General features: G+C 51.4%; 2 protein-coding genes across 4 annotated transcripts; both read left to right on the top strand.

Moving 5' to 3' along the window:
• Nucleotides 1-12,515: 12,515 nt before the first annotated feature.
• On the top strand, nt 12,516-17,750 carry fam171a2b (family with sequence similarity 171 member A2b). The gene is made up of 8 exons (XM_003961110.3): nt 12,516-12,764; nt 14,669-14,899; nt 15,010-15,102; nt 15,207-15,365; nt 15,485-15,658; nt 15,720-15,833; nt 15,981-16,107; nt 16,217-17,750. Exons 1-8 carry the CDS (start codon nt 12,677-12,679, stop codon nt 17,718-17,720), a joined length of 2,490 nt encoding a protein of 829 aa, XP_003961159.2. The 5' UTR covers nt 12,516-12,676; the 3' UTR covers nt 17,721-17,750.
• Nucleotides 17,751-17,772: 22 nt separating this feature from the next.
• Nucleotides 17,773-24,943, top strand: grnb (granulin b). Of its 3 annotated transcripts, none has more exons than XM_029851567.1 (13): nt 17,773-19,758; nt 20,360-20,441; nt 21,224-21,364; nt 21,464-21,703; nt 21,897-22,038; nt 22,118-22,218; nt 22,742-22,868; nt 22,950-23,074; nt 23,168-23,395; nt 23,474-23,737; nt 23,805-24,038; nt 24,152-24,403; nt 24,493-24,943. In XM_029851567.1, exons 2-13 carry the CDS (start codon nt 20,436-20,438, stop codon nt 24,619-24,621), a joined length of 1,989 nt encoding a protein of 662 aa, XP_029707427.1. In that variant the 5' UTR covers nt 17,773-19,758; nt 20,360-20,435; the 3' UTR covers nt 24,622-24,943. The 3 variants fall into 3 exon arrangements, with proteins under 3 accessions (XP_029707427.1, XP_011607377.2, XP_011607323.2); XM_011609075.2 differs by lacking the exon at nt 17,773-19,758 and adding an exon at nt 20,093-20,225; XM_011609021.2 differs by lacking the exon at nt 17,773-19,758 and adding an exon at nt 20,109-20,203.
• The last annotated feature ends 1,381 nt before the right edge of the window (nt 24,944-26,324 follow it).

The following is a 26,324-nucleotide window of genomic DNA, read 5'->3' on the forward strand; positions in this document are numbered from 1 at the left end:
GCTTCCCCGCCGTGCCCCGCCGCTTCACGTCCAGCCTCTGACTCCAGCGCGCCGCCGCTGCGGTCTGCGCCTCCCTCCCCGACGCGCCGCCCACGTTGGGCCACTCCGACGCGACGAGCAACTCCTCGATTCCTCAGCGCGAAGTTAATTACGCAACGATGTCCTCCATCCGCGATCTAAACGTCCTTTTCCAGGAGAAAGTTCATCTGTGACCTGGGGGGGGGGGGGGGGGGGGGGGGGGGGGGGGGGGGGGATGGATGCCTGCGGGATCAGCGCGTAAAAAAAAGAGGCGTCGGAAGGCGCGTCCGCGTTTTCAGCTGGATGAGTGCTGAGGCCACAGAAACAGATCTGGCTCCGGGCTCCGGAGGACAGATGGGTCCTAGTGGGTTAACAATTTCCCATCCACAGAGCTTTTTATATATATATTTAATTATAAAAGCCAAACCACATGCTCCCACACAGACGTCCTGACTTAGATGGTTAAATAAATCAGACCAAAGTCACCCGCCAGGTTACTAATTTACAACCGGGGGGTCATGGTCCTCTCCGGGGTCACGAGTGCACCTAGTAGAGGTCAGACTAACAATTCTCTTACGCCAACTGCATGAAAACGGGGGGAAATGGTTAAAACAGCCAAAGATGGCTGCAGACACGCCGAGCGTATATCAGACGGTTTATTGCTCCATCCGTCATGTCCCAAGGAGCATTATCGATCTCTGACCACGTGGAAGATCCCGGTCAGCCGGCGTTGTCCCTAACTTTCCCCCCTCCCCGTTAGAAATGAAAGAAACTGGATCAAAGCAGATGTCGGCCCAGTTGTCAGAATGGGGGAAGTTTGGCGGATCTGCACTTCCTGCCCCGCGTTTCCGTTCCTCCGTGCACGTCTGTTGATTTGAGATATGATCTGGCTGCTCTCTGATGTGTCAATTATTACCCCGAAGCGTCATTTAACCACATTATAAGTGGTGATTTCGGCAGGGCGACGCGGAGCCGAGCGGAGCGCCACTTTTCCCGTGATTTACGGGGAAGCGGAGGACAAACTCCTCCGTAAATCATCTTTTTAGTGCTGCAGCTGCTTCAATAACAGGCGATTTAATGGGAGACGCGGGATCAATAGCTGGATTTTAGCTGCTGTTGGCTCTGCAGGATCCTCTTGATTAAAAAACCAAAATAAGGCGACTTTAGTCTCAGCGGAATCATCGGAAACACTATTGATCACTGGTTGTTTAACTTCTGCAATAAAACCGTGGAATATTTGATTTGATTTGATTTTTTGATTTTTATTTTGGCCTTCCCTGAGCGATGAGCGGCCCTCGGCGAGGTCCGGACCGCTCGGCTTCGATCGTTTGATTCAGATTCAGATCCTTTGCCTTATTTTGATGAGATTTATTTCATTTATTTTCTGTCCCGAGGGTTTGAAAAATTCATCCGCTCATGAATGCGTGATGAGAATGATCTACGGGACGAGTCCCGCTCCTCTTGTTTAAATCCTACTCAATATTTTATGGTACACGTTACGCCAACATGACATGATATTCCCTCACCAGCAGGTTGGGGGTGGGGTGGGGGCTCATGTCCACATACAGTGCTGCCAAGTCTTTGGGTGCTTCTGTACTGGGGCTCTGACATACAAGGAGGCATTATTCAGCAGATGCTTTAACCCAAAGTGACAGTGCCCCCCCCCAACACACACACACACATACACACACCCTAAACCCCCCACCCCCCACCCCCCACCCCCCATAGAGGCTCAGCAGTGGAGACAGGCTGTGGACAACCGGTTTATATGCTGATTTGTATCATTAGTGTGAACCATGCAGGACACAGTGTTCCCACTCGCAGGCTCACCTGTCCGTGTGTGTGTGTGTGTGTGTGTGTGTGTGTGTGTGTGTGTGTGTTTGTGGGGGTGGGGGGAGGCACAGGTGCTGCTCACCCTGCATGCTGCGGTGGAACCATTCGTTTTGGTCTTCATGGTTGTGTTGGATGTTCATTCTAATCTTTCCTGCAGCCGTAGGAGCTGTCCATCGCGCCCCCCCCTCCCCACACACACACCTCCCCCCCCCCCCCCCCCCCCCCCCTCTAATCCCAGGCTCAATTTACCTTCTGCCCACACGTGCAGGGCCGATGGAGCTGGAGACGTCTCCACAGGCCTGAGGACAACGCAGGCACGAACAGGAAGAGACAAGATCTTTGTTCTTCTTCCTGGGGGGTGGGTTGGGTGTGTGTGTGTGTGTGGGTGATGGGGGGTGGGGGGGCGGTGGATTTAAACGCAACGTTATGGCCGTCTTCCGGAGGAACCTCAGCAAATGTTTGCGCGATAATTGAACCGATGCGTTTTAATTAACGTCACGTTCTGAAGGCCCATTAGATAAAACCTGTCGTTCCGCATTAGCGAGCCCGCGGCCCCGAGGCCCCCGGGCCCCCGAAGGTGGAGCTCCGGGGGAACGCGTCTAAATACGGAAGATTCCAGCCATCACGGCCCGCAACGCGCGCCGCCATCAGCAGCGAGGCTAACGCGGCTGACAGGTGAAGTGAGGAGAGGAGCGACGGAACACAATGGACGGACCCGCTCGAGGAGAACTCATTTATCCCCGGAGTTTAAAGGCCAGGTCGGTGCACGCCGCCTGACCAGAACCAGAACCACCACCGGAGCCACCGCCACCAGATTTGGGCGTGACAAGCGGCAGGAGCGGCGGTGACACAGGTGTGACACAGGGGCCCTCACAAAAGAGGAGCGCAAACACCAATTAGCGGCCTAGCTTAGCGACGGGTTAGCCTGAATGTCACCGCAGCGTTGCCGTAACAACCCGGAGGCAGATGCAGAGACAGATGCGGCGTCCAGGGAAGCTGCCGCCGTAAACAGCCGTGGCGCCGTTTGAAGTGTCTTTATTGCGCATGCAGATGATTCCAGACGATCCGCCAGCGCCGCGTTAGCACAGCGGGGGCGAGTGGCGAGGTGCCAATCATCCCGTCTGTGTCAGTGGCGTGACCGTGACCACGGCTGAGTGGGTTTCACGGGTCGGGGAACTTCGCACACATGCCGGAATCCAGCGTTTCCCAGCAGAATAGAGCGGAGCAGCGAGATGATCAATGCACGCCATCTGTCAGCGGCTCGGGTGTCGTGGCCGCGCCTCGTCGTGACTGGAGCGGCGGGGGGCCCGGCAGGAGCGCGGATGTTTGCGGAGGATCTGCGGTCGCCTCGTCACGCGAGCGGCGTCCATCTGCGGGACTGCGAGCGCACAAGTCGTCATCTGGCCGCTGCGGATCAACGTGCGAGCTGTCGTGAAGCATGAACGAGGCGGCTGATGCTAGCACGACTCCGGCGCCGCGCCTAAAAGAAGGGCCCGCCCCTCCGTCGCCTTTGGCGGGATCACCTGAGGGCCTCCCCGATCGGAATGGTGGCGTCCTCGGCTCCAGTCGTCCTCCCCCTCCAACCACGCGTGCAGCCGCTCCAGTTTTGATGGCGCCACGCCGACTCATCGAGTCCACAGATGCACATGATACAACTTTTCCTCGGGTTATTAGCATTAGCGTATTAGCCTAGCCGTTTTCTTTGATCCGCTGACGTTCTGCCTGGGCGTCGCCTTGTCACGTCTGATTAAATAATGCTTCTTTGTAGGTCAGTGGCTCCGAAATAGCTTTAGCGCAGCGGTTTGTGTTCATGAATTGATAATATTTAAGTCGGTGTGAGGGAGAAGTGGATATATTTATATATTTAATTTAAGCTAGTTTAAAGAAAACTGACCGTCGACCGGCGTCGACAGGACACCGGCAATTAGCGTTAGCATCAGAAGGCCTTTTAACTCCGCCGCCCTAGTGGCTCCCTGGAGCTTTTTTTTTTAAAAAAGTGGAAATTGTTTTAATATAATTTCTGTAGGAGGAAAAACGTGACAAACAAGTTTCCACTGCTGTAAAAATGTGAATAATAAATATTTAATTTCAACACCTCATTATAATGGAAGTTAAACTTAAAGCGCCATCGTACAGCAGAGTGGTCACATGGGGCGTCATTCTCTCCAGGATGTGCTGCAGGGAAAATAAACATTTCATCATTGTAACTATCGGAGAGACATGTTAATTGAAAAATTCAGTCAATATTTATTTTACATATTTAAAACGGTCATTGAATGTCTCAAATCGTTATTGTTGAAATGGCTTAAAAATGCATTGTTCTTTATGTCTGTTTCCTTTGATAGAGTCATAGGTCGCGTGTAGGGTTCAGAGGTCGCACCCGTGGCATCGTGGGTCAGGCGGTGCAGTAACAGAGAGCGAGAGTTGGGAGTAAAACTTTTAAAAAGACATCTGTATGATGTGGCCATTATTTCATTGGACCGGTGTAGCTACAGTCATGAATGCTCATTATGTATCTGTAGCCTACTTATCATTTGGAAAGTAGGCTAATACCGCTAATACAGACACTTACAGCATGTGTTGCCTTCATTATGAGCCCAATATAAGGCGGCTCCAGACAGATTTGTTTTGTTTTTTTGGTCCAACATGGCTCTTCCAGCATTTTGGGTTGCCGACCCCTGACTTAGCCTTAGCTTAGCTCGCTAACCTGCTCAGACACACAGTTTGTAAGGTGAAACATCTGTTATTGATTATAGATTTCAGAGGCTGGAACTGAGAATTCCTCATCCAGCCTCCGTTTTCCGCTCTCCCGTCGGGTGAAGCCCAGAGGGGGATCTGGACCTCCCTCTTCCTTGCAGCCTGTTCCAGGTCCTCCTGGGGGATCCAGAGGTGTTCCCAGGCCAGATGGGATGCATAATCCTTCCAACATAATCCCCTGCTGAATCTGCCATGTGTCTTTTCCCAGTTGGACACGAGGAGGCATCCCAAGCAGAATTTTTGAGATGGATTGACCCAAGAAAACGTCCCCAAACCTCAGAAAAAGGTGACAACGTTGTCCTGCCGCACCTACAACGCCTCAATTTTCCGCATCTTCCGCTGAATTTGGAGCCGAATCCGAGGAAAATGACAGGTTTTAAGGTGTTTAAACCGAGGTAGGTCGGAGGGTTCTGGCAACGGAAATGAGGATCGTGTTCTCTCTGAGCATTGGGAGCTGGCGTCGGCTGAAAGTGGCGAGTCCTGCGTGAGGGTGAAACAGAAGCGTCGCAGGAGGGATGCGGCCATATGCTGCCACTTGGCCCGTAGAACAATCTGGCGTTGGGCGTCCAGGAGGCCCGGGATTAATGTCAGGAACAGGTGCACAGGGACAGGACGGCTCGGCTCTCCTGGAGCCTCCTCGCCACTAAAATATAGGAAACGAAAACCCGAAACCCTGATTTAAAGATCAGCGGTCAGGGCAGGACCGCTTTGATCTGCTTTGATCTGTGTCAGGGGTGACGGGAAACATTTGGGTCGTGTGATTCCTTTGATGGCTGAGAGCTTTCCGCTCCAGATGTGAAGAGTCGTATGAATCTGGTGCGCTAAGTAGCATGTGCGGAATCAGGGCAATTAGCGTAGCAGGTGTTAGCCCGCGACCACGGAGGCGCTAACGTGAGGAAACTCCAGAGTTTCCATCCAGTTTCTGTTCAAGCTCCCATTTGTTGGCTTTGAGGAAGGATGCGAGCACCTCCGCCTCCATGCGGGCAGCCCTACACGAGCCAGCATCACGGAGATGTGGAGGTGAAATTGTTTCCGGTGGTTGGTTTTGTTGTTTTTTGTTTTTTTTATTTTGGGTTGTTTTCCTTTTTTACTAAAGCAATTTTAAAGTCCTCGAATTGTCAGCAGGGAAACTTGCATAATCCTCAATTCAGTCGCCACATTAAAAAAAAACTTTAAAAGCTTTCTGAGATAGGAAAACTTGTCAAGTCACTCAGCGATATGGTGACCTAGAAAAATGCAGCGTGTGTGTGTGTGTGTGTGTGCGTGTGTGGTTGGGTGTGTGTGTGTGTGGTTGTGTGTGTGCATTAAGCAGCCTGGTGTTTGCTATTGTTGGAAGCGCTTCATGTGTTGCTATGAACGTGCCAGTAAAACACAGTGCACAGGTGTGGCAACAACTCAAAACAAGAGCAACACACACACACACACCCACACACACACACACACGCATGCACACACACACACACACCCACACACACATCCTCACATTCCTATCTGTTTGGGGACTTCCATCCACCGAATGACTTACGGTGAGAGACACAATCAAGAGTGGAGATTTGAGGAGGAGTGAAGAGGGACCAGATCCATCTAGAGCCCAGCCAGTGGAGCTCCACCGGCAGCAGCGGCCTTGACGCACCGCCGCACTCCGGACCCCCCCCGACGCAGCTTCACCACATCGCCGCGACTGGCACCAGCGGTCGGGTTTCTGCTGGGTTGGGATCGATTTTTCTGATGTTGAATGAAGAGGCAGGAAAAGTCCGAAGACAAAGTTAGATTTTGAACAGCCTTGAACAGATGACCGAGGCTTCATCTGATGGAAACAACAGGTATTACAGGAATTAGAACGGCTGTGTTTAAAGATTAACAGAGACGATGGCTACCCTGGGTGGAAATCATGAGACGTACTAAAGGGTTCCTATGCTGAGGGATAAGACACCCCCCCCCCCCTTCCCGTCCAGTCCAAATGCCAAAAAAAGGATTACGGGAACTTATAGGAAAGATGATTTACCCTCAAACAGTCCTTTGAAGTTGTGAGGAGCATCAAGATGGTCCTACTTAGCTAGTAGAATGAAGAGTTTGGTGCTCAGTATGTGGTAAATGTGAACACACACACACACACACACACACACACACACATGAGGACAGATGTGTGAGGAGTAAACAAAGACGCAACCGATGCTGTAAACAACAACAGGCGTCGGCCCTCGAGCAGAACGACGGCCCCAATAGCCCGTCCCAGTTATTAATGACGACTTCGGTGGATGAGGTATTGATTACGTGATGGAGCGGGATGCACCTGCGGAGCAGGAGAGAGCCGCGCGCATGCTAACGAGGCTGCCGGACAAAGACTCGCCGCTACACGCTAACCTTTCTGGGTTCATTTACACCTAATTCATGTGGAGTGGCCTCATTAGCATAGCCCTCATACATGTGAAGAGCTGTGACATTTTCTGTCCTGTGTGTGTGTGTGTGTGTGTGTGGGGGGGGGGGGGGGCAGAGGCCAGAGGGTCCTGCAGGATTATTGTTATGTGATCACACTGGAGCATTCTTCAATGAAGGGTGTGGAATTATACAGCGCTTCATCTCTAGTCCTCTTGGGGGGGGGGGGGGGGGGACACTTCCTGTCAGTCATATTTGGAGGGAGGACATTTGAATTACATCATGATATGGTCGCCGATGACAACGGAGAGCAGGCGAGTGTGTGAGGGAGCGAAAACGCAATCAGAGGCCGGAGATTTGACAGGCATTCCCGTCAGATTTCCAGGTTTACCCGAGGGACGGACACACGCCTCCATGGCGACGGGACATTGGAGACGCCGGAGACGTGTAAAAGAATCCCACACTGACAGAATGAACGATGGAAGCGCGGGACGGGGGGACGAGGGGGGGGGGGGGGGGACGAGCGCTCGTCATCCAGCGGGAATAAAAATGACCTTTGTCACGTTTCCGCTGCCTTCATCCATTCCAGTAATGAAGCGCCGGCCGTGGTCGCCTGGCGCTCCTCCGGCCTGGTCACCCCCCCCCCTCCACCCCTGTCACACACACCCCCCCCCCCCCCCCCCCCCCCCCCCGTCCCCGTCATCCGTCAGCTGTCCTTAATCCGCCTGCACGGATCAATAACATTTCTGAAATCCTCCTTTTTGTAACCCATAACAACGAAAAAACAGCCCGTCGTGAGCCGCGAGGCCAGAAAAGTCCCGATTGTGGTCGGAATTCGGGAATTTCGGGCCCTTTTCCGTGCCGCTTTAGGGAATTCCAACGCGTTTGGATATTTTGTACCGAATCCGCGGATGCTGGAGATGTCGAGGAGCTTGAAACGACCCTCCTCCCGGCAACAACGTGGTGTTAGAGGACTGGCAAAGTCAAGACCGTCGCTTGTGTTCCTCCTGGCGCCGACGCGGTGGTGGAGGACGGATTTGTGGAGGAAGCGTGCCCCCCCCCCCCCCCCCCAGGTTCTGGCCCGTTATGAGCAGAATTGATTATGTCTTGTCAGCGGTTCTGCTGGCAGGTCTTTATTTATCAGGCGGCGACGCTCCCGAGGACCCGGCAGAGCTGCAGGTATGAAGGTCAGCAGGAGAGTCGTATTTTAATCAAAGACCAAGCCGCTAAAAATAAAACGGGCCCAGCAGGCGCCTCGCCGAGACGCGGGGGGGTGGGGGTGCGGGGGGTGCGGGCTCCTCACGTATTAATTATCACGCACCGACTCGGAGCTTGTTGTTCCGCGTAAATGTCAGCCGGACAGTTTCTCAGCTCCAGGAGCCATTAGAGATGAGGATGGAGTCGCAGCGGGCCGGAGCCCCGGACAGGGGACCGGACGCACGCCGGAAGTGGACGCCGCGAGGACAAAGGTGGACGGAGACGACCGCTGCCAAACACGCCCGACCGCTGCCTTGGATTGGTTATATAGTCCTATGGGGACCTCCTGGGGGGCCATAATTCATATGGAGGCAATCTGTGAGTAATCTGTGAGCTGCAGCCGTCCACCAGGGGGCGATGCAGATGTTTGGGTCCAACGATGTCCAACACAGGCCCAAACTGAGGGACCTCATCAGCTGCTTTGATCTTCACTGTATTTCCTGGTTTTTGATCTTTCTTGGCTGATCTTTCTTCTTCCCGTCGTCCCCAGAAGCCCCGCCCACTCCCTAATCTCCATGTTAATCATGCTCTTAAATAAAACACGCCGCCTCCCGTCTGTTTTAGGAGGCGAAACGTCTTCTGCGTGCTGCAGAACCGGCGCCTGGAGGTGAATCTGCATTTCATTGCCGCATCCTCTGCAGCTCAGATGAGGAGAACAAAGCAGGAAGCCTTGTTTCCAAGCTTGAATGGGATTCTTTGATTCAGGGACGATAAATCCCGGATTCAGACGTTTTCTGGGCAACTCCACCTGACATCTGCCCCGAGGGGGACCACGGGTGTCTCCACGTAGGCCTGTGAGACTCTGGACACGTCCTCCTATTATTATTTGAAGGGAACATCGTCGTCCCCGGGCCTGCTGCAAACCTGCGGATGAATGATCAATCCAGGAAAGGTAACCGGGAGAGGGCGAGGAGGAGGCGGAGCTTCACGGTTTCCTGCTCTCAACAATCATTTATTTCACTGTAATTGGAGCCGTTCACGTTGCTCGGCGAGCGTTTGGCGATATCATCTGCGTTTAATATTTAGCGTCTTCTTCGGTGGTGACGGGGGCAGCAGGTGAGGTGGCCTCCAGCACCGTCCCAGTGGACCTCTGGGATCCGATCTGGGATCTGCCCCCTGCTGCCCTGAGAGGCGCGCTGTGACAAAGGTCACCTGTCACCAGGAAGCTGTATTTCCGGCTCCGCTGCGCCCCCTGCAGGCGGCTCCTGCTCCCTGCAGCGGGGGGGCGCCAAACAACTGCAACCTGTTTGCTGCGGGAAACCTGCCCCCACGCGCTGTTTACCCCCCCCAGAAATGACCTTTATTACCAGCGGGGGTCATTAGTAATAATACTCAACCATGATGGATTCATTAAGATCATTTCACGGATGTTTGTGAATCTCTAATGATGTTTGTTTTTTCAAAGAACGGACAGTAAATAAAACATGTTTATGAAAGTTGTGTGAGTTGTTGGTTTTAATAAACATATTCTACATTCATACAGAATTTTTTAAATATATATCTGGGAATTAAATGTGAGCAGTGATAACTGGTCCAGCTATTTGAATTGCAGTTTGACAGGTTTTGATCTAAAATGCTTTGGTTTATATGATTAAATGTTTTTGACACTATATAATATATAATAATAACATATAAGTTCGGCTCAAAAGAGGAAGACAGCTCTAGCCTTCTCAGTTAGCCAACATTTAGCATCACAGACCAAGTTTGCAGTTAGCTTTGATTTGTTATTTGAACATTAATTTCTGGTTAAAAAAAATAAAATAAAAATAACTTAAAGGGATAAATTAGAGTTTATTTAAGAGACTCAGTATTTCTGTTGATATTGCTGCCAGGTTTTTTCTTCCTCGTGGTAGAATCAGAAGTATTTTTATCTGACATTTTTGGTTCTGGTGTATCTCAGTCATGATCTTTGTAGCTCACTCGCTCACTTGGTCGTACGGATCTACTAACCGGAGCAGGATTCATGACCTGAGGACAGATCTTTGGGCTCTGCACGGCCTTCATTCTTCACTTGATCAGCCCTCTTGTAGCTCATCGGTTCGCTAAGTCTAAAAAAGGCAACATAACCCGAAGGTCAAATCCAAACCCTGCAGTCAGTGAATGATGGGTGTTCTCTGCAGAGGACATTAAAAATAACTGAATCGAATGAATGAATTAATGATGAACATTTGAGGACGTAAAGTGAATTCACAGCACAAATTATAGCGGTGCTGTTTTACATAATTCTGCCCATTTAACTGGGAAACGAATGACAGAGGTGGAAATGACGAAACGCACTTGAAGAGGAGAAGATTGACGCGACTGAAATAATAATAGTAACCGAGTCGGGAGAAAAGGTGGCGAAAAGGGTGAAGCGGAGCTGTGTCGAGGGTCCTGTTACACAGAGAAATAGATAATGGATGTTAAATGGCACCAGAATCCAAGAAGAAGTCGGGTTTATTTCTGTGTTCCACTGTGCAAAATAACAAAATCCAATGACATCAATGATAAATATCTGTTAAAATAGATATGAGAGCAACAGTCTAATTAAGATCTAACGTATAAAAGCGGCTGGCCTGTTGGAGCGATATGCTGGGCAGGAATGCTGGGTCCAGCTCTGAGAGGTGTTTGTGTTCAGGTGTGGATCTGCTGGAGGTTCTGCTGGAAGCAGGAATATTTATACTGGCAGAAACATCCGCAAAACCACCTGCAAACACTGAAAACGGAGCTTACATCTGAATTTTGGAGCCCAAAAAGAAGCAGGAGGCCTAAGAAGGAGCCCTGAGGCTGATGGAACCTGGCTTGGAGGTGCCCATCATGGCCGTAAACATAAGGTCCAACAGCGCATGAACAGAACCCACAGGTAAAACCGGATCATTCAACCGTCCTGAAAGAATGGGACCCTTTCAGAAATCCCCTTTTCTGTCCAACTGTGACTGCCGCTGATCGGGGATGATCCCCCCAAAGTCCTGGAGCTTACTGGGATCAGAGGGCCCAGATTACTGGTTCTGATGGGGCGAGCGACGGCATGTCGGAACATCAGCAAATCAGGCTGCATTTACTGCCTCCGCTCCTTCCTTTCCACAGTTTAGCACGTTTTGGACCCAGAAAATCTTAATGAATTTTCACTTTCAGACTCTGGGGATCCACAGGAATCTACTGGGAGGTTCTCCCAGATCCCTCAACCTTCTCGACGTTCTACCACTAACGACAGCGATGGATGTGTGTTCTCGGCAGAATCTACCACAGGAGGGGCACTTTGATGGTGGCTTTCAATTTCAGCTCATTGGTATATATTTAATCAGTGGAGATTTAATTTGTCGTATCATGTTCTAAGCAGCCGGCTCAGTTTAAATCACATTACCTTTATGAAGCCATTAGAGGACAATTAGATAAAGGACCAGATTACAGGACAAATGTTCACAAAGTAAAGGTTGTGTTTGCAAAACAAGCTTGATTTTATTCTTCTTTAACTAGAAAAGGAACCTAAATAATCTTGTTTCAAAGACCAGAGGATGGAAAAACAGATAACTCACATCTTCAGGAGCTAAATGCTAACGTGTGTGAGTGAAGCTTGTTTCTCATTTAAAACTATTAAAACTCCACCGAAAAAACAATTCTTTTTTTTATTATATTTTTCTACCCTTAGAGGGCCTTAAATGTTTTAAATGTTTAGTTATATAACCCCTGTTTTGAATTTATAGCTGCACGAGCCAACAATTTGACTCCTGGTATGAGGTTTTAAAAAGAACTGAAATGTATTTTATAGTTTTAAAACTCTAAATCTGCCTCCACCTCATCATGGCTGATAACGGATTCATTCTGCTGTTGAATGGAAACAGATGTTTTATTGTGTCTGTAAAACATCAGCTTGGTCAACAACATGTCAGACTTTTAATGTAAAACTCATGTTACTGTGTAATTAAACCAAAACAGAAGTGTAGCAACATATTTGCAGCTAGAGTCACATTTTTATATACTTGTTTTAAAATGAAGTTAGATATGTGGAATTTTTTACAGTGGCCGAGCAAATAGATCCCTTAATATTTGTAATATTATGGGATTGCCAAAACATGACCTGCATATGAACAAATATTGTGTTGATTTTTTTATAGAAACAAAATGACTGGTGAGAAAATCAGAATCCAGAGAAATTTTGATTTTATTACTTTTTATTTGTGCCTCTAATCATCACCATCCACATATAATAGCATTAAAGCGGGTGATTTCCCATGATGCACTTCTGTCGAGGCTGCAGTCCCCTCTTCCGCCAGCAGAGGGAAACCTCGGTCTCTTTTCTGTCCTCCAGACAATAAAAACAAGGCGAAGCCCCCGCAGCCCCGCGCGGCAGCATCTCCGATCACAGCCCGGCATCAGACGCACGTCTGAGGCGTGAGGGGGAGCGTCGGAGCTCCGATATGGACGCGAAGCTGCGACGAGACATGTAGCCGCAGAGATGCCAGCACACTGCGTCTACCGCTCGCTGCTCCTGGGGTGGATGGTTTGGGAGGCGCTGGCCAAATCACTGCCAGATCTTCCCGTCGGTGAGTCGCCATACGGGGGGGGGGGTGCAGCACAATGAGGAGATGGGAGTGGTTGCATTTTATGGCCTTTAGCAGCCGCAGCGCTTTCATGTTCTGGACGCTGGTGTCAGATGATGCATTTGCGCTCGGATTGTCCACAGGAGGCTGGATTGATGTTCGAGAGGGGGCCACAGAGGCCCACCCTGGTGTTGTTGTGCAGAGATCCGGGCCCGGAACACAGTTGTCATGTCAGGAACAATAATGGGCCGAACAGCAGCGTGGCTTCAGGGTTGACGGTTCTGTGGTCCAAAAAGGGCAAAAACGAGCCACTTCTGAGAGGTTCTGAAGCAGCAGCAGCTTCAAAAACACGAGTGTTTATACCGAGATGCGCTTCGGAGGAACATTATGTAATTACGATGCATTATTCAGGCTGGAAGCTATTTTATCTGCACCGATGATCACAGTCTGTGCGCACAGTGCAAATACTGTGGACCTGAGCTGATTCTGTGCTTTTGTTCAGGAGTCCAGCGTCAGCACCCACCCCTGCAGCCCGCCGCCAGGGGGCAGACGAGGGCATTTCGCCTCAGGCTCTATCAGTTTCGTCTAGAATCGCTGTTTTGGTTGTTGATAAGTGAGCATGTTGATTTTACGATAAAGCTTTTTGGACTATGAGAAAGCAATTCAGATCAGATCGAACCAAAGCGCCATGTTTTCTGTTATTGATCTGCCCCCCCCCCCCCCCCCGTACATCGGGCAGGACGTCGATGTTGTGCTTTGAGCTGATTCATTGATTAGATCACCTGCAGACCGATCGACCGTCCATGGGATCCGACCTCCTGCCCGTCAGAGGTGAAGGACTGTGGGTGTCTTTGGTCCGTCTGTGAGGGTGACCTGGACCTTTAGAACATTTACTCCTCTCAGAACCAGATAAGAGAGCAGATGAACTGATGATAACGAGTCTAAAATCTCTTCTTTTCTCTCATGTCGTTCTGTGCTCATCATCTATGTCACGTCTGAGTCTGAGCTGGAGTTAAAGGGATAGTTCTTCAGAAGTGGCACTTTTCCCTACACAACTGTGTGTGTGTGCGTGCGTGTGTCTCTGTGTGTGTGTGTGTGTGTGTGTGTGTGTTCCCGTTGCTCTGGTTTCTGCTTCACTGGATCTCAGTGTTTCTGATAATGGGGCTGCTTCAAACTGCAGCTCTCCACAGATGGAGGAAATCCTCACCACACACACACAACAGAGCCTTTATCCACCAAACTGTGGTCATGGCTGGCAGTTTTCTCACACACACACACACACACACACACACACACACACACACACACACACACACACACACACAGAGAAAAGAGCAAACACACATTATTTCCTGAATGCCGCGGTCGGAGGCTTCAGTTTTGCCACCGGGGGCTCTAACATCACGCCAGCTCGTAGCTGAGCCCAGGAAGCCTCGGCCAGCTTTCGGAGAGTCAGCATGTATCCATGGCAACGTCACCAGCGTGACCCACATCCCTGCGGTCCAAGAGGGAGGATTGGAGAAACAAAATGTTCTGGGGCAGAAAAACACGAGGGGATGAGGAGCAGAAAGAGCCACGCCATGGATTTATGATGTGACCGGGATGACAGGACATCATCATCATCATCATCATCATCATCATCGTCAGCGTCATCACAACTGTCATAACAGCAGGACCAACGTGGCCGATGGTCTCACACCTTCTGTCACTGTATAAAATTAGACCAAGTCCTGATGACACTGCTGACTCGCCGCCATCGAGTTCCCGCCCACATAATGACTATGGCAGCTCAGCTGTCAATCATCCCTTCACAGGCGTTCATGTTTTTAGCTTTAAAGATGCAGATTTTAAGATGCAGCGTGCGTGCAATGCATTCTGGGATTGAATTTCTGTTTCTGTTCTCGCAGAGGTGCAAATAAAAGTCCAGGTATTCGACAACAGCGATCTTTCCCCGTTGGCGGACGCTCGGGTGGAGGTTCACGGGAACCAGTCGGCCATCTTGGCGTCAGTCAGGGCCGACGGCGATGGCGTGGTGAGGGTGGGATTCCTGTACCGCACGGGATCGTCGGTCATCATAACGGCCTCCAAGCGGAACTACGTCACCAACTCTGTGCCCTGGCACTCCAGCCGTATCCCCTGTGAGAACTTACCGTCAGCCCGTCACGTGATGGTTTGATGCTCGGCTGCGTCCGTTTGTTTAAGCGCCTCTTTTGTTTTTAACTCCCTGTTTTGGTTTTATTTTTTACAGTGTACGCATCAGTCAGCCTGTACCTGCTCGCTCAGCGGCCGGGAACACTAATTCTGTACGATGACGTCCTCCAGGTGCTCTCGGGCTCACCAGGTAAAGAAGATTTACAAAACAAACCAGGACAGCATATCAGACAAATGTGAGTCGGTCAGGAGGCGACACGACCAGGTGACATGTGAGTTTTAACGTCCCTGCAGGAGCTCGTAATCAGCCACTGGTGCAGCTCCAGAGGAAGTCCCTCCTGCTGCCCCCAAACAACAACTACACGGCGCTGTCGGCGGCGTTGACCACAGCCAGAACTCAGTACGAGATCGGAGGTTTCCCTTTCCTGCTAGGGCAGGAGGGCAACAGTTCAGGTGTTTGTTTCCTGATGCCACTGGCCGGTATTTATGGGAGCGGCCTGATCCGACCACGGTCGGTCAGCTGGTCGCCGGCTCTTCTCTCCGATTTTAACGCTGTTGCTGCTGATGTTCAGAAACAGGCTGGACGGACCTGGTGGCTCTGGCCGTCATCAGCGTCCAGCTCTTTGACAAGGACGGAGGAGCGATCCAAGTCTCGGATCCGATCCACGTCTCCGTGCCGCTGCCGTCGGACACCCATAACAGGATGGCCACGAGCGTCCCCGTGTGGCTGTATCAGCCTCAGACGGGTGAGTTTGACCCTGGATCTCCGCGTTTCAGTATTGCGCCATCTAACGACGCTCTGTGCAGGACTGTGGGTCAGGAACGGGACCGGCTACATCCAAAAAGATGGATCGCAGTTCGTTTGGAACGTGATGGTGGCTCAGATGGGATACTGGCTGGCCGCCTTCCCGTCATCCTCAGGTAGGGAGACGACAAAGCCGAGCTAACCAGGAAGACACACACTTGTTATTGTGTTGAAACCTGTATCGTCACCAGTTGTTAAACAGGTTCTGGGAGCACTTTAGGACACATGGAGAGTAAATAAATAAAGGCTGCTTTGTCCTACAGGGCTGGGTCTGTCCCATCCAGGCTTGAGGGACATCACCACCTACCACACCCTGTTCCTGCTCTCCATCTTGGGCTCTTTGGCCCTGCTGGTGCTCATCCTGCTCTGTGTGCTGCTCTACTACTGCAGGTGGGGGGCAGACGTTCTAGAGTGGAAGCCACCCTTGCTTTTGCTCACCAACTCTGGTGGTGGCGTCCTGCACGTAGAAGGTGACCTTCAGCTTCTGGTTGTCTTTCAGGCGGAAGTGTTTAAAACCTCGTCGTCAGCAGGGCAAACCTCACACGTCCAACCTGAACGGAGCTAAGAGAGACCAGGGCACGTCCACGTCACGCCTGAATCTCATCTGCGGCGGCCACGTTGAACCCGGAGCCTCCAACGACAAAGCGGAAATGTCTCCATCCCGTGACTACCAGAGCTCACGCGAGGACCTGACCAAGCACGTTCCTGCTCACATGCTGCGACACGCCAAAGGGAAAAACGCCAGCGTTCCTCAACGGGGCGAAAGCTTCCCCATGAAGGTCACGCGCGCCACAGAGACCAACAATCTGGACAAGCCGCTGCTGCACGAAGACTACAACCGGAGCTACAGCCCCATGGAAGCCAAGGAGTCCGAGTACCACCGGCACCACAGTGCCAACGACAATCGCGGGTACTCCGCCGACCCTGCGTCCCCGCCTCGCTTCCAAGGCTACGTGCCGAGTCAGTCGGACAAGCCGCCGGAATATTCTGCGGCGGCTGCGGAGAGTCTTGCCAGGCCCACTTCCCTCAACACACAACCGGGTCAGATCATCTTCTGCAGCTCCCTGGATCAGATGAAGGACAACATGTACAGGAGCATGGTGCCCACCCTGGTCATCCCCGCCCACTACATGCGCCTGCCCACCGAGTTCTCCGGGAAAGACGGCAAAGACCAGAAGGACCAGGACAAGGACGGGGCCCAGATGGGAGGAGGCCAGCAGCACCCTCACCACCACTCGCAGAAACACGGTCAACAGCTGCAGCAGCAGCAAGGCGGTTCCCACGGCGACGAATCGGGGGAGCCCAGCTGGGCGTCCGACTCCTCCGGGGGTCCCGTGACCATCCCCGTGCTCTTCAACGACAGCACCATGGCTCAGATGAACGGGGAACTGCAGGCGTTGACTGAGAAGAAGCTGCTGGAGCTCGGCGTCAAACAGCACCCCAAGGCGTGGTTCATCTCCCTGGACGGGCGCGCCAACGCCTACGTGCGCCACTCCTACATCGACGTTGGCAGCGACCTCGCGGGCGGCGGTGGGTTCTTAAGTGGGCCGGGCAACACCGGCCAAGATAACAACCTGGACCCACCTCTGGAGGCCCAAGAACGCAAACTGGCAGCAAACCGTAAAGGAAAAGACGACCGCTGGGGGACGGGAGGCAGGAAGGGCCACGGGGTCGGCGGCGGCGGCGGCGGCGGCGGCGGGAAGAGTTACTCCAAACTGGCGTACCCGGACCACAGCGAGCCCAGCAGCAGCGAAGGACGCCCGGTCTCACCGGAAGAAAACTCCCTCACCCCTCTACTGGATGAGGGTCCTTCTTCCCGGGGATCCACCATCACCAGGAGGGGGCGGAGCCGCGGGAACAGCAGCCGCAGTAGCAACAGCGAGAACCGCCGCGACTCCATGACCAGCCCCGAGGACGATCCTGAGGACAAGGACGAGAACAAAAAGAGCCCCTGGCAGAAGATCGAAGACAGGCCCCTGATGGTCTTCCACCCCAGGAAGTGAGCTCTTCAAACTCTTTTGGACCGGCGGGGGTGGGGGGGGTGGAAAATGGCGTGGAAAACAAATCAACAAGCACAACCACACCTGCTGGCCCATCCCCAGGTTGCTGTTTGACCTCCGTGTTCCTGCTGGTGTGCTCTCACTGTCAGTCCATCTTGCTGGTTTCCACGGAAACTGTCCAGTTCTGTCACCCTTCACGTCACTCGAACATCGTCTGAGCCTCCGACTGTGGAAATAGCCATTTGTAGAGCAAAATCCGACGTTAAAGCACTTACAATGATTTGATAACACATTGATACCCGGTGACTTAGGTTTAGTTCTGTTTTTTTAATTGATTTTGTGGTGTTTTAGTTCTTCTCTTCTTGGATTAAACAGAGACTGATGGTTGAAAATATTCCTATACCTTTCATATGGACGCCTGTTTTCAGAACCCTGTGAATGGACGATGACTCTCTAACAACGTGCTCACTAGCGTTTTGCTCCTTCAGGGATGTTCTTGATTTCTTCTCTCTGCTGTGGTTTGTTCATGCGTGACTCGGTAATGGTTTAAAACGTCGCCATTGTTCCTTTCTGTCTCCGTGGTCGATGATTCTGCCAAAACTTTCTGCCTTTCTCTCTATGAATTGTTGTAAATAGGCTCCCACACCTCAAAAGATGATTTGGTATTGAAAGGTTGCATGTAGGTGAATGTAAACCGAAGGCACCAAAAGCCCCCCAAAGTAGTTCAGGCTCCTGCACGGACGACCCCTAAACCACCAAGACGTGACGCAAAGATGGAGGATCTGTAACCACCGACGCTGTTGTCTCGCCTTGACGGGGTCGGCGTTCTTGCCCTTATAAGCAGGAGGACTCTGAATAACCTGACAACAACCCTCTTCAGAGAGGAAAGGGGAGGGGCTTATGACTTTCCCGTAGCCAATCACCACAGGGCGAATGAGATGCTTCAGCCCCATTGTTGGGCAGCTCCCCTCGACCATCTATACTCATGCTCTTTGATCTAATGACCTCCGTACTTGAAGCCTGGCCTCTGTAATAACCTGCTGAGGCCACCCGGGGTCGTTTGCAGACGGGATCTATCCCACTTCTCTCCTGTAAGTGCCTTTTTTCTCACTGGATCGAGTGATCGGCATGCAGGTCCCTCTGAAGATGCAGTTAGCTGTCACCTTAGCCGCCGCCCAATAAGCACACTGCGTTAACACCAAGGCGCGTCACTGGGGAGCATGCCTGCCAAAACTGACCACTTTTTCCTGCGGCTATTCCTACTATTGAATCTTTTTCCTCTTTTCCACCAAACCTGTAAATGCTACGACAAACTATACGAGATTTTATGTGTATATTGTGCATGTAAACATGTAGACTAGGGTGTTTTTGGTAGTTTTTTTTCACCGTTCCACGACGTTTGGCACAAATCTGGATGCACTGATGCGTCGAAGGGTGTTGCCAAATGATGATAACCCTGATTTCCCCCCCAGATCTAACGAAATCCACTTCCGGTCGTGAATGTTTACAATATTAACATACTGACCAACATGCTCACGCTGTTTTTAGCATCGTCACTGCCTGCATCGGGGACTGTGAATTGTTTTCATCTAGCAGATTTGTGAGGACTTGTCACTTTAGAAAACTTGAAGACTTTTGTGTGGTTCGTGGGAAAATCGCTGTACAAGCGTCACGTTTGAATTTTCCGCCATCCGCTTGCTGTTTATACGCCCGTGTCCACAGCCTGCACCCGGAAGCGTGGCCCGAGTCTTGAACCGTGAAAGGATTCCTACTGATCCGTTGTGTTTCCTGCTGTAAATGTTTGGTTTGTTTTTATTTGGAAAAGATATAGAAATATTACTGAGTTGTGCAATTGTGGCTTTCCTTGCTTGCTTTTTGATTTGATATGAGGACAACGGCTTTCTCTGTAGCTGTTAATGGACGTTGTTCTTGGACGGAACAGAACGGAGCCCCCTGAAGACAAACGGAGGGGTATGCCAGTCATAAGGAATGATCTGTAGGCCTTCATCCTGCACAGTAAATCATATGCTTCACAAATCCGGTCAGTTGTTTGTAAACTGTAAATTGTTTCTGTACATGAGACAACTTAATAAAATGGTTCCCACAGTTAATGTCCGTGGTGATGAATTTTCCAAATCTATACCTTCACTTCTACGGTGATTGTTGACAGCTAATATTTAGCCTGTCTTAAGTAATAATCATAAAACATTTGATTTTTTTAGACGCAGGTGCTAATTAGCGTTTTTTTAAAAAAATCACTGTTACGGGGGCTTGATTCTACTGATGACTTTAAATCTACATTTATCCTCGGATCCGTAGTTTTCTTTTGTTGCACTTCCCCTTTAACGGGAACGCGCAGCGTGGTCACGTGGGATGCGGGTCACGTGATTAATTGACCAACGCTTAAATTCCGCCTTGGTTTCTCCTGCGAAATTTGCCTTTAGGAGCAACGTTAATGTGACAGCTGGACAAACTGCGCCGGACAGGCAAGTTGCGGCAAATATTCAGGTTTTGTTAACACAGAATATGTTTATCCGGCTTTGTTCTGCCGGCTCAGCTAGCTCTGTCGTTAGCCGCTAGCTAAAGCCAACTGGACAAGCTTATCTCGTTATTCTTGTGTTGAATTAACTTTTCTTTTCCAGGTTCGGAGTATGTACACTTGTGCCTTTTGTTGCTAATACCTGAAGTTCTTCTACTCCAACAAGACAGCTGCTAATAATGACGGTAAGCGGATCTTATTTATTAATATTTATTCGGTGTCCTGATTCCTGACAGTACAACAAAAGGTAATTGGAGGGCCTGAAAGCTGTGTTCGCCTCATCATTTAGGCAGTTAATAGATATACTGACAGCTGAGGGAGTTCTTCTGACTGGCAGACAGCTGTGAAAGCCTGTCTGGCAATGTGAACAACACGTTAGAGACACAAAGAAAACGAAAGTAAAGAGATGCAGACACTTTTGAACATGTTGGGCTGTAATGACTCAGCGAATCTGCAGCTGTATGATTTACAGTGAATCACTTAAGTATTCTTTCCTCCCTTTTCTTTTGCTCCCATCTCCTTTTTTAGAAACTGCAAAAAAAAAAAAGTAAAGTGAAATCTCTTCTCATATGACCGTCCTTGATCCTTTTATATTGCAGTCACTGACAGCCCAAAGTAAATTGGGAATTTAACGTTGGATTGCTTTTTGTCTGCTCGCCTTTTACCCAGAAAGTCACTAAAATTGCTCAGTTTTTAAACACAATGTGTGAAGCTGATAAGTGGCTCTGAGCTTTGCACCAAGGACACGAACTTTATGGGAAAGAGCCCGACTGTTCCATTGTTGAAATCTATTTTATCATCGGGAATGTTTGAAAATCTGCCCTGTGCCTTCTCTTATCACCATTCTGTTGCCCTCAATACAGCCTCTGTGATTTTCCACTTCCTGGTGGAGGCAGCTTTTCCAGTTAGTGCTTGCAGATCTGGTCAAATCCGGTTTGTTATCACACATTCTGTCTCCTGTATTCAGGCTCTGCAGACGTCGATCCTGCTTCTGGCTCTCCTCAACCTGAGCGCGGCGCTGGTTTGTCCTGATGGAGGCACGTGTGAGGACAGGAACACCTGCTGCAGGAACTCCGCAGGTGGATACAGCTGCTGCCCGCTACCGCATGTGAGTCCCCCCGGGGTCGTGTTGGTGACTGAAAGGTGTGTCGGGGAGAAAAGGGAACGAATTCCCTCATTAATAAGGGGTGTTGTCTTGACTCTACAGGCTGAATGTTGCTCCGACCATCTGCACTGCTGCTACCAGGGGACGCTTTGTGACCTGGAACACCACAAATGTGTCAACAAAACGGTTTCTTTGCCCTGGTTGAGCCGACTTCCTGCCGCCCCTCGGGTCCAGGCTGGGCTGACTGGGGTCATCTGTCCTGATTCTAAGACCATGTGTCCGGATGGCGCCACTTGCTGCCAGCTTCCCAGTGGTTCCATGGGCTGTTGCCTGTTCAGCAACGTAAGACTTTTGAGCCGATCCGTTGGCAGAACTTTGATATGTGGAAACCAAACATGACAGCATTGTTCTCCGCTATCTGTCGTAGCCGTCATTGTCTGAAAGTAGGTTGTAAAGGTCGTCGAGCCCTGGTGTCAGGCTGGTTTTGGTCATGCGGCTGCCCCAGAATGATGGTAATCGTCCTCCTTTTCAACAGGCCGTGTGCTGCGAGGACAAGCTCCACTGTTGCCCGGAAGGAACGAGGTGTGATCTCGCTCGCTCCAAGTGCGTTTCGCCATCGCAGCAGTGGTTCCCCATGATGCACAAAGTTCCGGCCACCACGAGAGCAGAGCATCCAGGTGAGCAGTTCCGGGCCCGGCCGGCTGTCGGCTGCGTGCTGATGACGCGCTGCTAATCATCGCTAGTCTGTTTCCCCAGAGGCTTCTATAATATGTCCTGATGGAAAAAGCCGCTGCCAACTCGGCCACACATGCTGCCAGCTAGCCAGCGGCGCCTACGGCTGCTGCCCGCTCCAACAGGTGCACCTACAGACATACGGTATTGGCCCGAATATAAGACGGTGTTTTTTGCGTTGAAATAAGACTGAAAAAGTGGGGGTCGTCTTACATTCGCGGTCTAGACATTATACCCATTCACAACGCTAGATGGCTCCAGATATCTTTAAAGCGAATGCTGAACTTAACTCCCCAGGCCAAAGCGAACCCCTGTCACGAAAAATAAAAATAACGGTAGCACGAAGAAGAAAAATAAAAAATAGCGATAAGAAAGAAAAGAAAATAAGAGATAACAGAAAATAGAGAAACGTAGCGACAATCTGGAGAAAAGTGGGTCGAAGATATAATCATTTGTTTCAGATGTACTGTAATTATTTTCTGTATAAAATTTTTTTTTTTTTTTCAAACTTGAGTCTTGGAAAAGAGGGGGTCGTCTTATAATCAGGGTCGTCTTATATTCGGGCCAATACGGTACATGAACAAGAACGAACCCCCTTTTCTTCATCATCCTGGAAAGGTCGTCGAGACTTTACTCTGACTCTTGCAGGCTGTGTGCTGCAGCGATCACGAGCGCTGCTGCCCTGCAGGCACGCGCTGCGACCTGGAGCACGACGCCTGCGTGTCCGGCGCCACGCCAGTCCCAATGCTGAGGATCGCCGCCGTCCCCGGCGAAGGTACTCGTGTTTTTGCGGCAACCGCAGCCGAGACCAGGACAACCGACGCTAACGTGCTAATGCCGGCCCGTGATTCCACAGGCGCGACGCCTGTTGTTCCAATCAAGATCGACAACAACAAGTGCGACGAGTCCACGACGTGTCCCGGGGACTCCACCTGCTGTAGGACGCTAGAAGGAGGCTGGGCCTGTTGCCCGTTGGCGCAGGTAATGTCGGGGTGGGCGGGGCCAGACTGCTCGGCTCTTTTTTTAGATGAGGACTGCCGACTGATCCGGGCCTGGACCCGTCTTGTGTTCCAGGCTGTGTGCTGTGACGATCACGTCCACTGCTGCCCTCACGACACCATCTGTAACCTGGAGACTCAAACCTGCGACGGCCAGTCGGGGGGTCGTCCTCCCCTCCGCTGGGTTGAAAAGGTGCCTGCGTCCACCTCGGCGGTGCAGTGCGACGAGCAAACGTCGTGTCCGGGAGGCTCCACCTGCTGCAAAATGGCGTCGGGTCAGTGGGCCTGCTGCCCGCTGCCTGAGGTCAGTGCTGGGGGGAGCGTCTCTATTTAGGAGTTCTGAAGATTTGGACTCACGTGTCCTTCCCCCCCCCCCTCCCAGGCCGTGTGCTGCAGCGATGGCGAGCACTGCTGTCCTAAAGGCTACCGATGTAACCTGGCGTTCCAGACCTGTGACGTGGCCGGCGGAGACACTCGGCCGTGGCTGCGGAAGGTTCCGGCCCGGCAGGAGGAGCCCAGCGGGGCGGCGTCCGGTCCGGCTCGGCCAGCCGGGGTCATGTGTGACGACCGGACCAGCTGCCCTCGAGACACCAGCTGCTGCTTCATGCAGGAGACGCGCCGATGGGGCTGCTGCCCCGTCCCGAACGTAGGTGTGACGGGTTCACGCCGCCAGAGGCGAACCGGGTCAGGCTTTGACCTCTGCTCTTCCTCAGGCGGTTTGTTGTGAGGACGGGGACCACTGCTGCCCCAGGGGGCACCGCTGTGACCCCCACCGCCGTTCCTGCTCAAAGGGCCCCCTGGTTACGCCCTGGTTCACCAAACTGAGCGCCGCGGCTCGGCCGGGCGCCGTTACGGACGTCCCGTGTGACGACCGGAGCAGCTGTCCGGCAGGAACCACCTGCTGCAAGCTGAAGAGCGGAGGGTGGGGCTGCTGCCCGCTGGTCAAGGTCCGAACGCCACCAACGCTCCGTCGGTTGTTGCTCGACGGCCGTTTGAAGCTTTGATTCTTCCGCTCTTTTATCAGCTTTTAAATGCGGTCAGTTCTTCTTCTGCCCTCTAGGCGGTGTGCTGCAACGACCACGAGCACTGCTGTCCTCAGGGCTACAGCTGCAACACGGAGACGGGCACGTGCGAGAAGAAGGACCACGGCGCGCCCGTCTTTGCTGTCCCCCAGAGGAGGGTGCTAGAGTCCAGGTCCAGAGGAGCCCAAGGCGTCCTGTCATGTGGAGGCACGGGGGAATTCCACTGTCCCAAGGAGGACACTTGCTGTCCAACATCAGCCACAGAGTGGGCCTGCTGCCCCTCACCGAGGGTACGTCCTCACTGCCGTCCCATGGTTGGGGTTCATGTAGTCTGATGTAGAAACTCCATCGTCATGGTTACTGATCTGCCTTTCCGCAGGCCGTGTGCTGCTCAGACCAGAAGCACTGCTGTCCCGCTGGATTCTCCTGTGACCCGTCTGGAGGCTGCGTCCAGGACCTGTCCTCCTGGGACGCCTGGTTTGATAGGTCCGCCCGAGGTGGACTTTAAAACCAGATGGTTGAAGGCTCTAAACTCCCTCTTTCCTTCGCTCTGGGACGCTTCTGCACTCCATATAGACGTGCTGTATTGGTGAACAGGAAGTTGAAGAGTTCTGAATATTTTCTCCTGGGAAAACCATTCCAGAACTCTTTCAATGTGGTTCTAATTGTCTTTTGTTATAAAACATTGATGGCAAAGTATCTGTGTAATTTTTAAAGGTTGTTTTTTTTTTTCTGAGCATTGGGTTGGTTTGTGTTTTTAAAGGTTTATTTTTTTATTTGCAGTTTTCATCCAGTAATAAAGTCGGCAAATCTGCCTTTGGGAGATTGAATTTGTATTCTGTCATCTCAGCAAGTCATGAGCGTTGCTATGGTCACCAGAGTAATAACCTGATGGGGGCGCTGTCCCAATGACCCCCTCTCGGCTCATTAGGAGGGTTTGACGAGCGTCTGCCCCCTGGCGGACACAACAGGTACTGCGGCTTGTAGAAACCAGACACCACGATTTGGTGGGCTTCTTCACATCTGAGGTTCTTCTTTGACATAAATACTCAGTTTTATAGAAGAAAAAGAAGACATTTACTTGCAAATGGAAGAGGCGTGTGTAGAGAGTGAACACAGCAAGAGCTGAGGGCCTAATGTGACCCTGGACCTTGTGGTTCTCATAGTTCACAGCAACGGAGGGAAAGCTGGAGATGAGGCAGTAGCAGTGTGTGATTATGGTGGAACCTGGTTCGGTTCGGAGGCTCTCCGTGACGTCTTCACACGGACCTGCGTCCAGATGTCTTCACGGCATCTTGCGCCATGAGCTCGGGTCGAACCTGCCCGATGTTCCCACAGCACTGCGGGTTATTCATTTGGCGGCCCGTCCGTCACAGGAGGGGAAGCAGACGTGAGGCGGTGCCGTGACCCCGGGTCTAAGTTTAGCCGAGCCGACCCACCAACAGCGGAGCGCACCGAGGTGACAAAACCCTGGCGTGGGAGCGGAGTGTGCGCGGTGCGCCTCCATTGGACGGTCGCTGATTCCATTCACATGTTGCCAGGGAGACACACACGTCCACGTTCACACTCCCTCCTCTGGTATTTTGCTAATTCCCACTGGAATGTTTCGATTCTGGGTCTGCATTTGGGACGCGATGGCGATGGAGGAGGATTCTCTCCTCCGCTTCCTTCATTTCCTGAGCAAATGACTAAAACGACCGATCATTTATTTGATATTGGTGACATTTTTCATCACTGTTATAACGGTACGCTGTCATATTGGGCCCGGTAATGGTTTTATACCACGATTTAGATTCCTTTAAAAAAAATAATTCTAAACAGGCCTGAGCTGTCAATCAGTTTTCCCTGAACACCAAATAACTGATTAAATCAGCAAGAAACAAATATAATTTATTTCATTTTAATTTTATATTTCCGCGTGTGTGCGTGTGTGTGTGTGTGTGTGTGTGTGTGTGTGACTGGGTTCATGACACCCCCTCCCACAGCCATCAGCGGGGGCGGGGGGCCGGTATGTTCCACAGGACGGGGCTGCGGGGCTGCGGGGGCGGGACGGGCTCGGCCGCAGGTTCAGGGACGGTTCTGCCGGATTCCACCTGAGCCAGCGGGAGGTAAAGTCTCAACCGGACCTTCAGAAGACTCTCAGTTTATTCCTAGAAACGTACCAGAAACAAGACTGCAGGTAAATATATGCAAAATTAAAAAAAAAATCTC

This window comes from Takifugu rubripes, chromosome 1, assembly GCF_901000725.2.
Source record: "Takifugu rubripes chromosome 1, fTakRub1.2, whole genome shotgun sequence".
In the NCBI taxonomy this organism is placed as follows: Eukaryota; Metazoa; Chordata; class Actinopteri; order Tetraodontiformes; family Tetraodontidae; genus Takifugu; species Takifugu rubripes.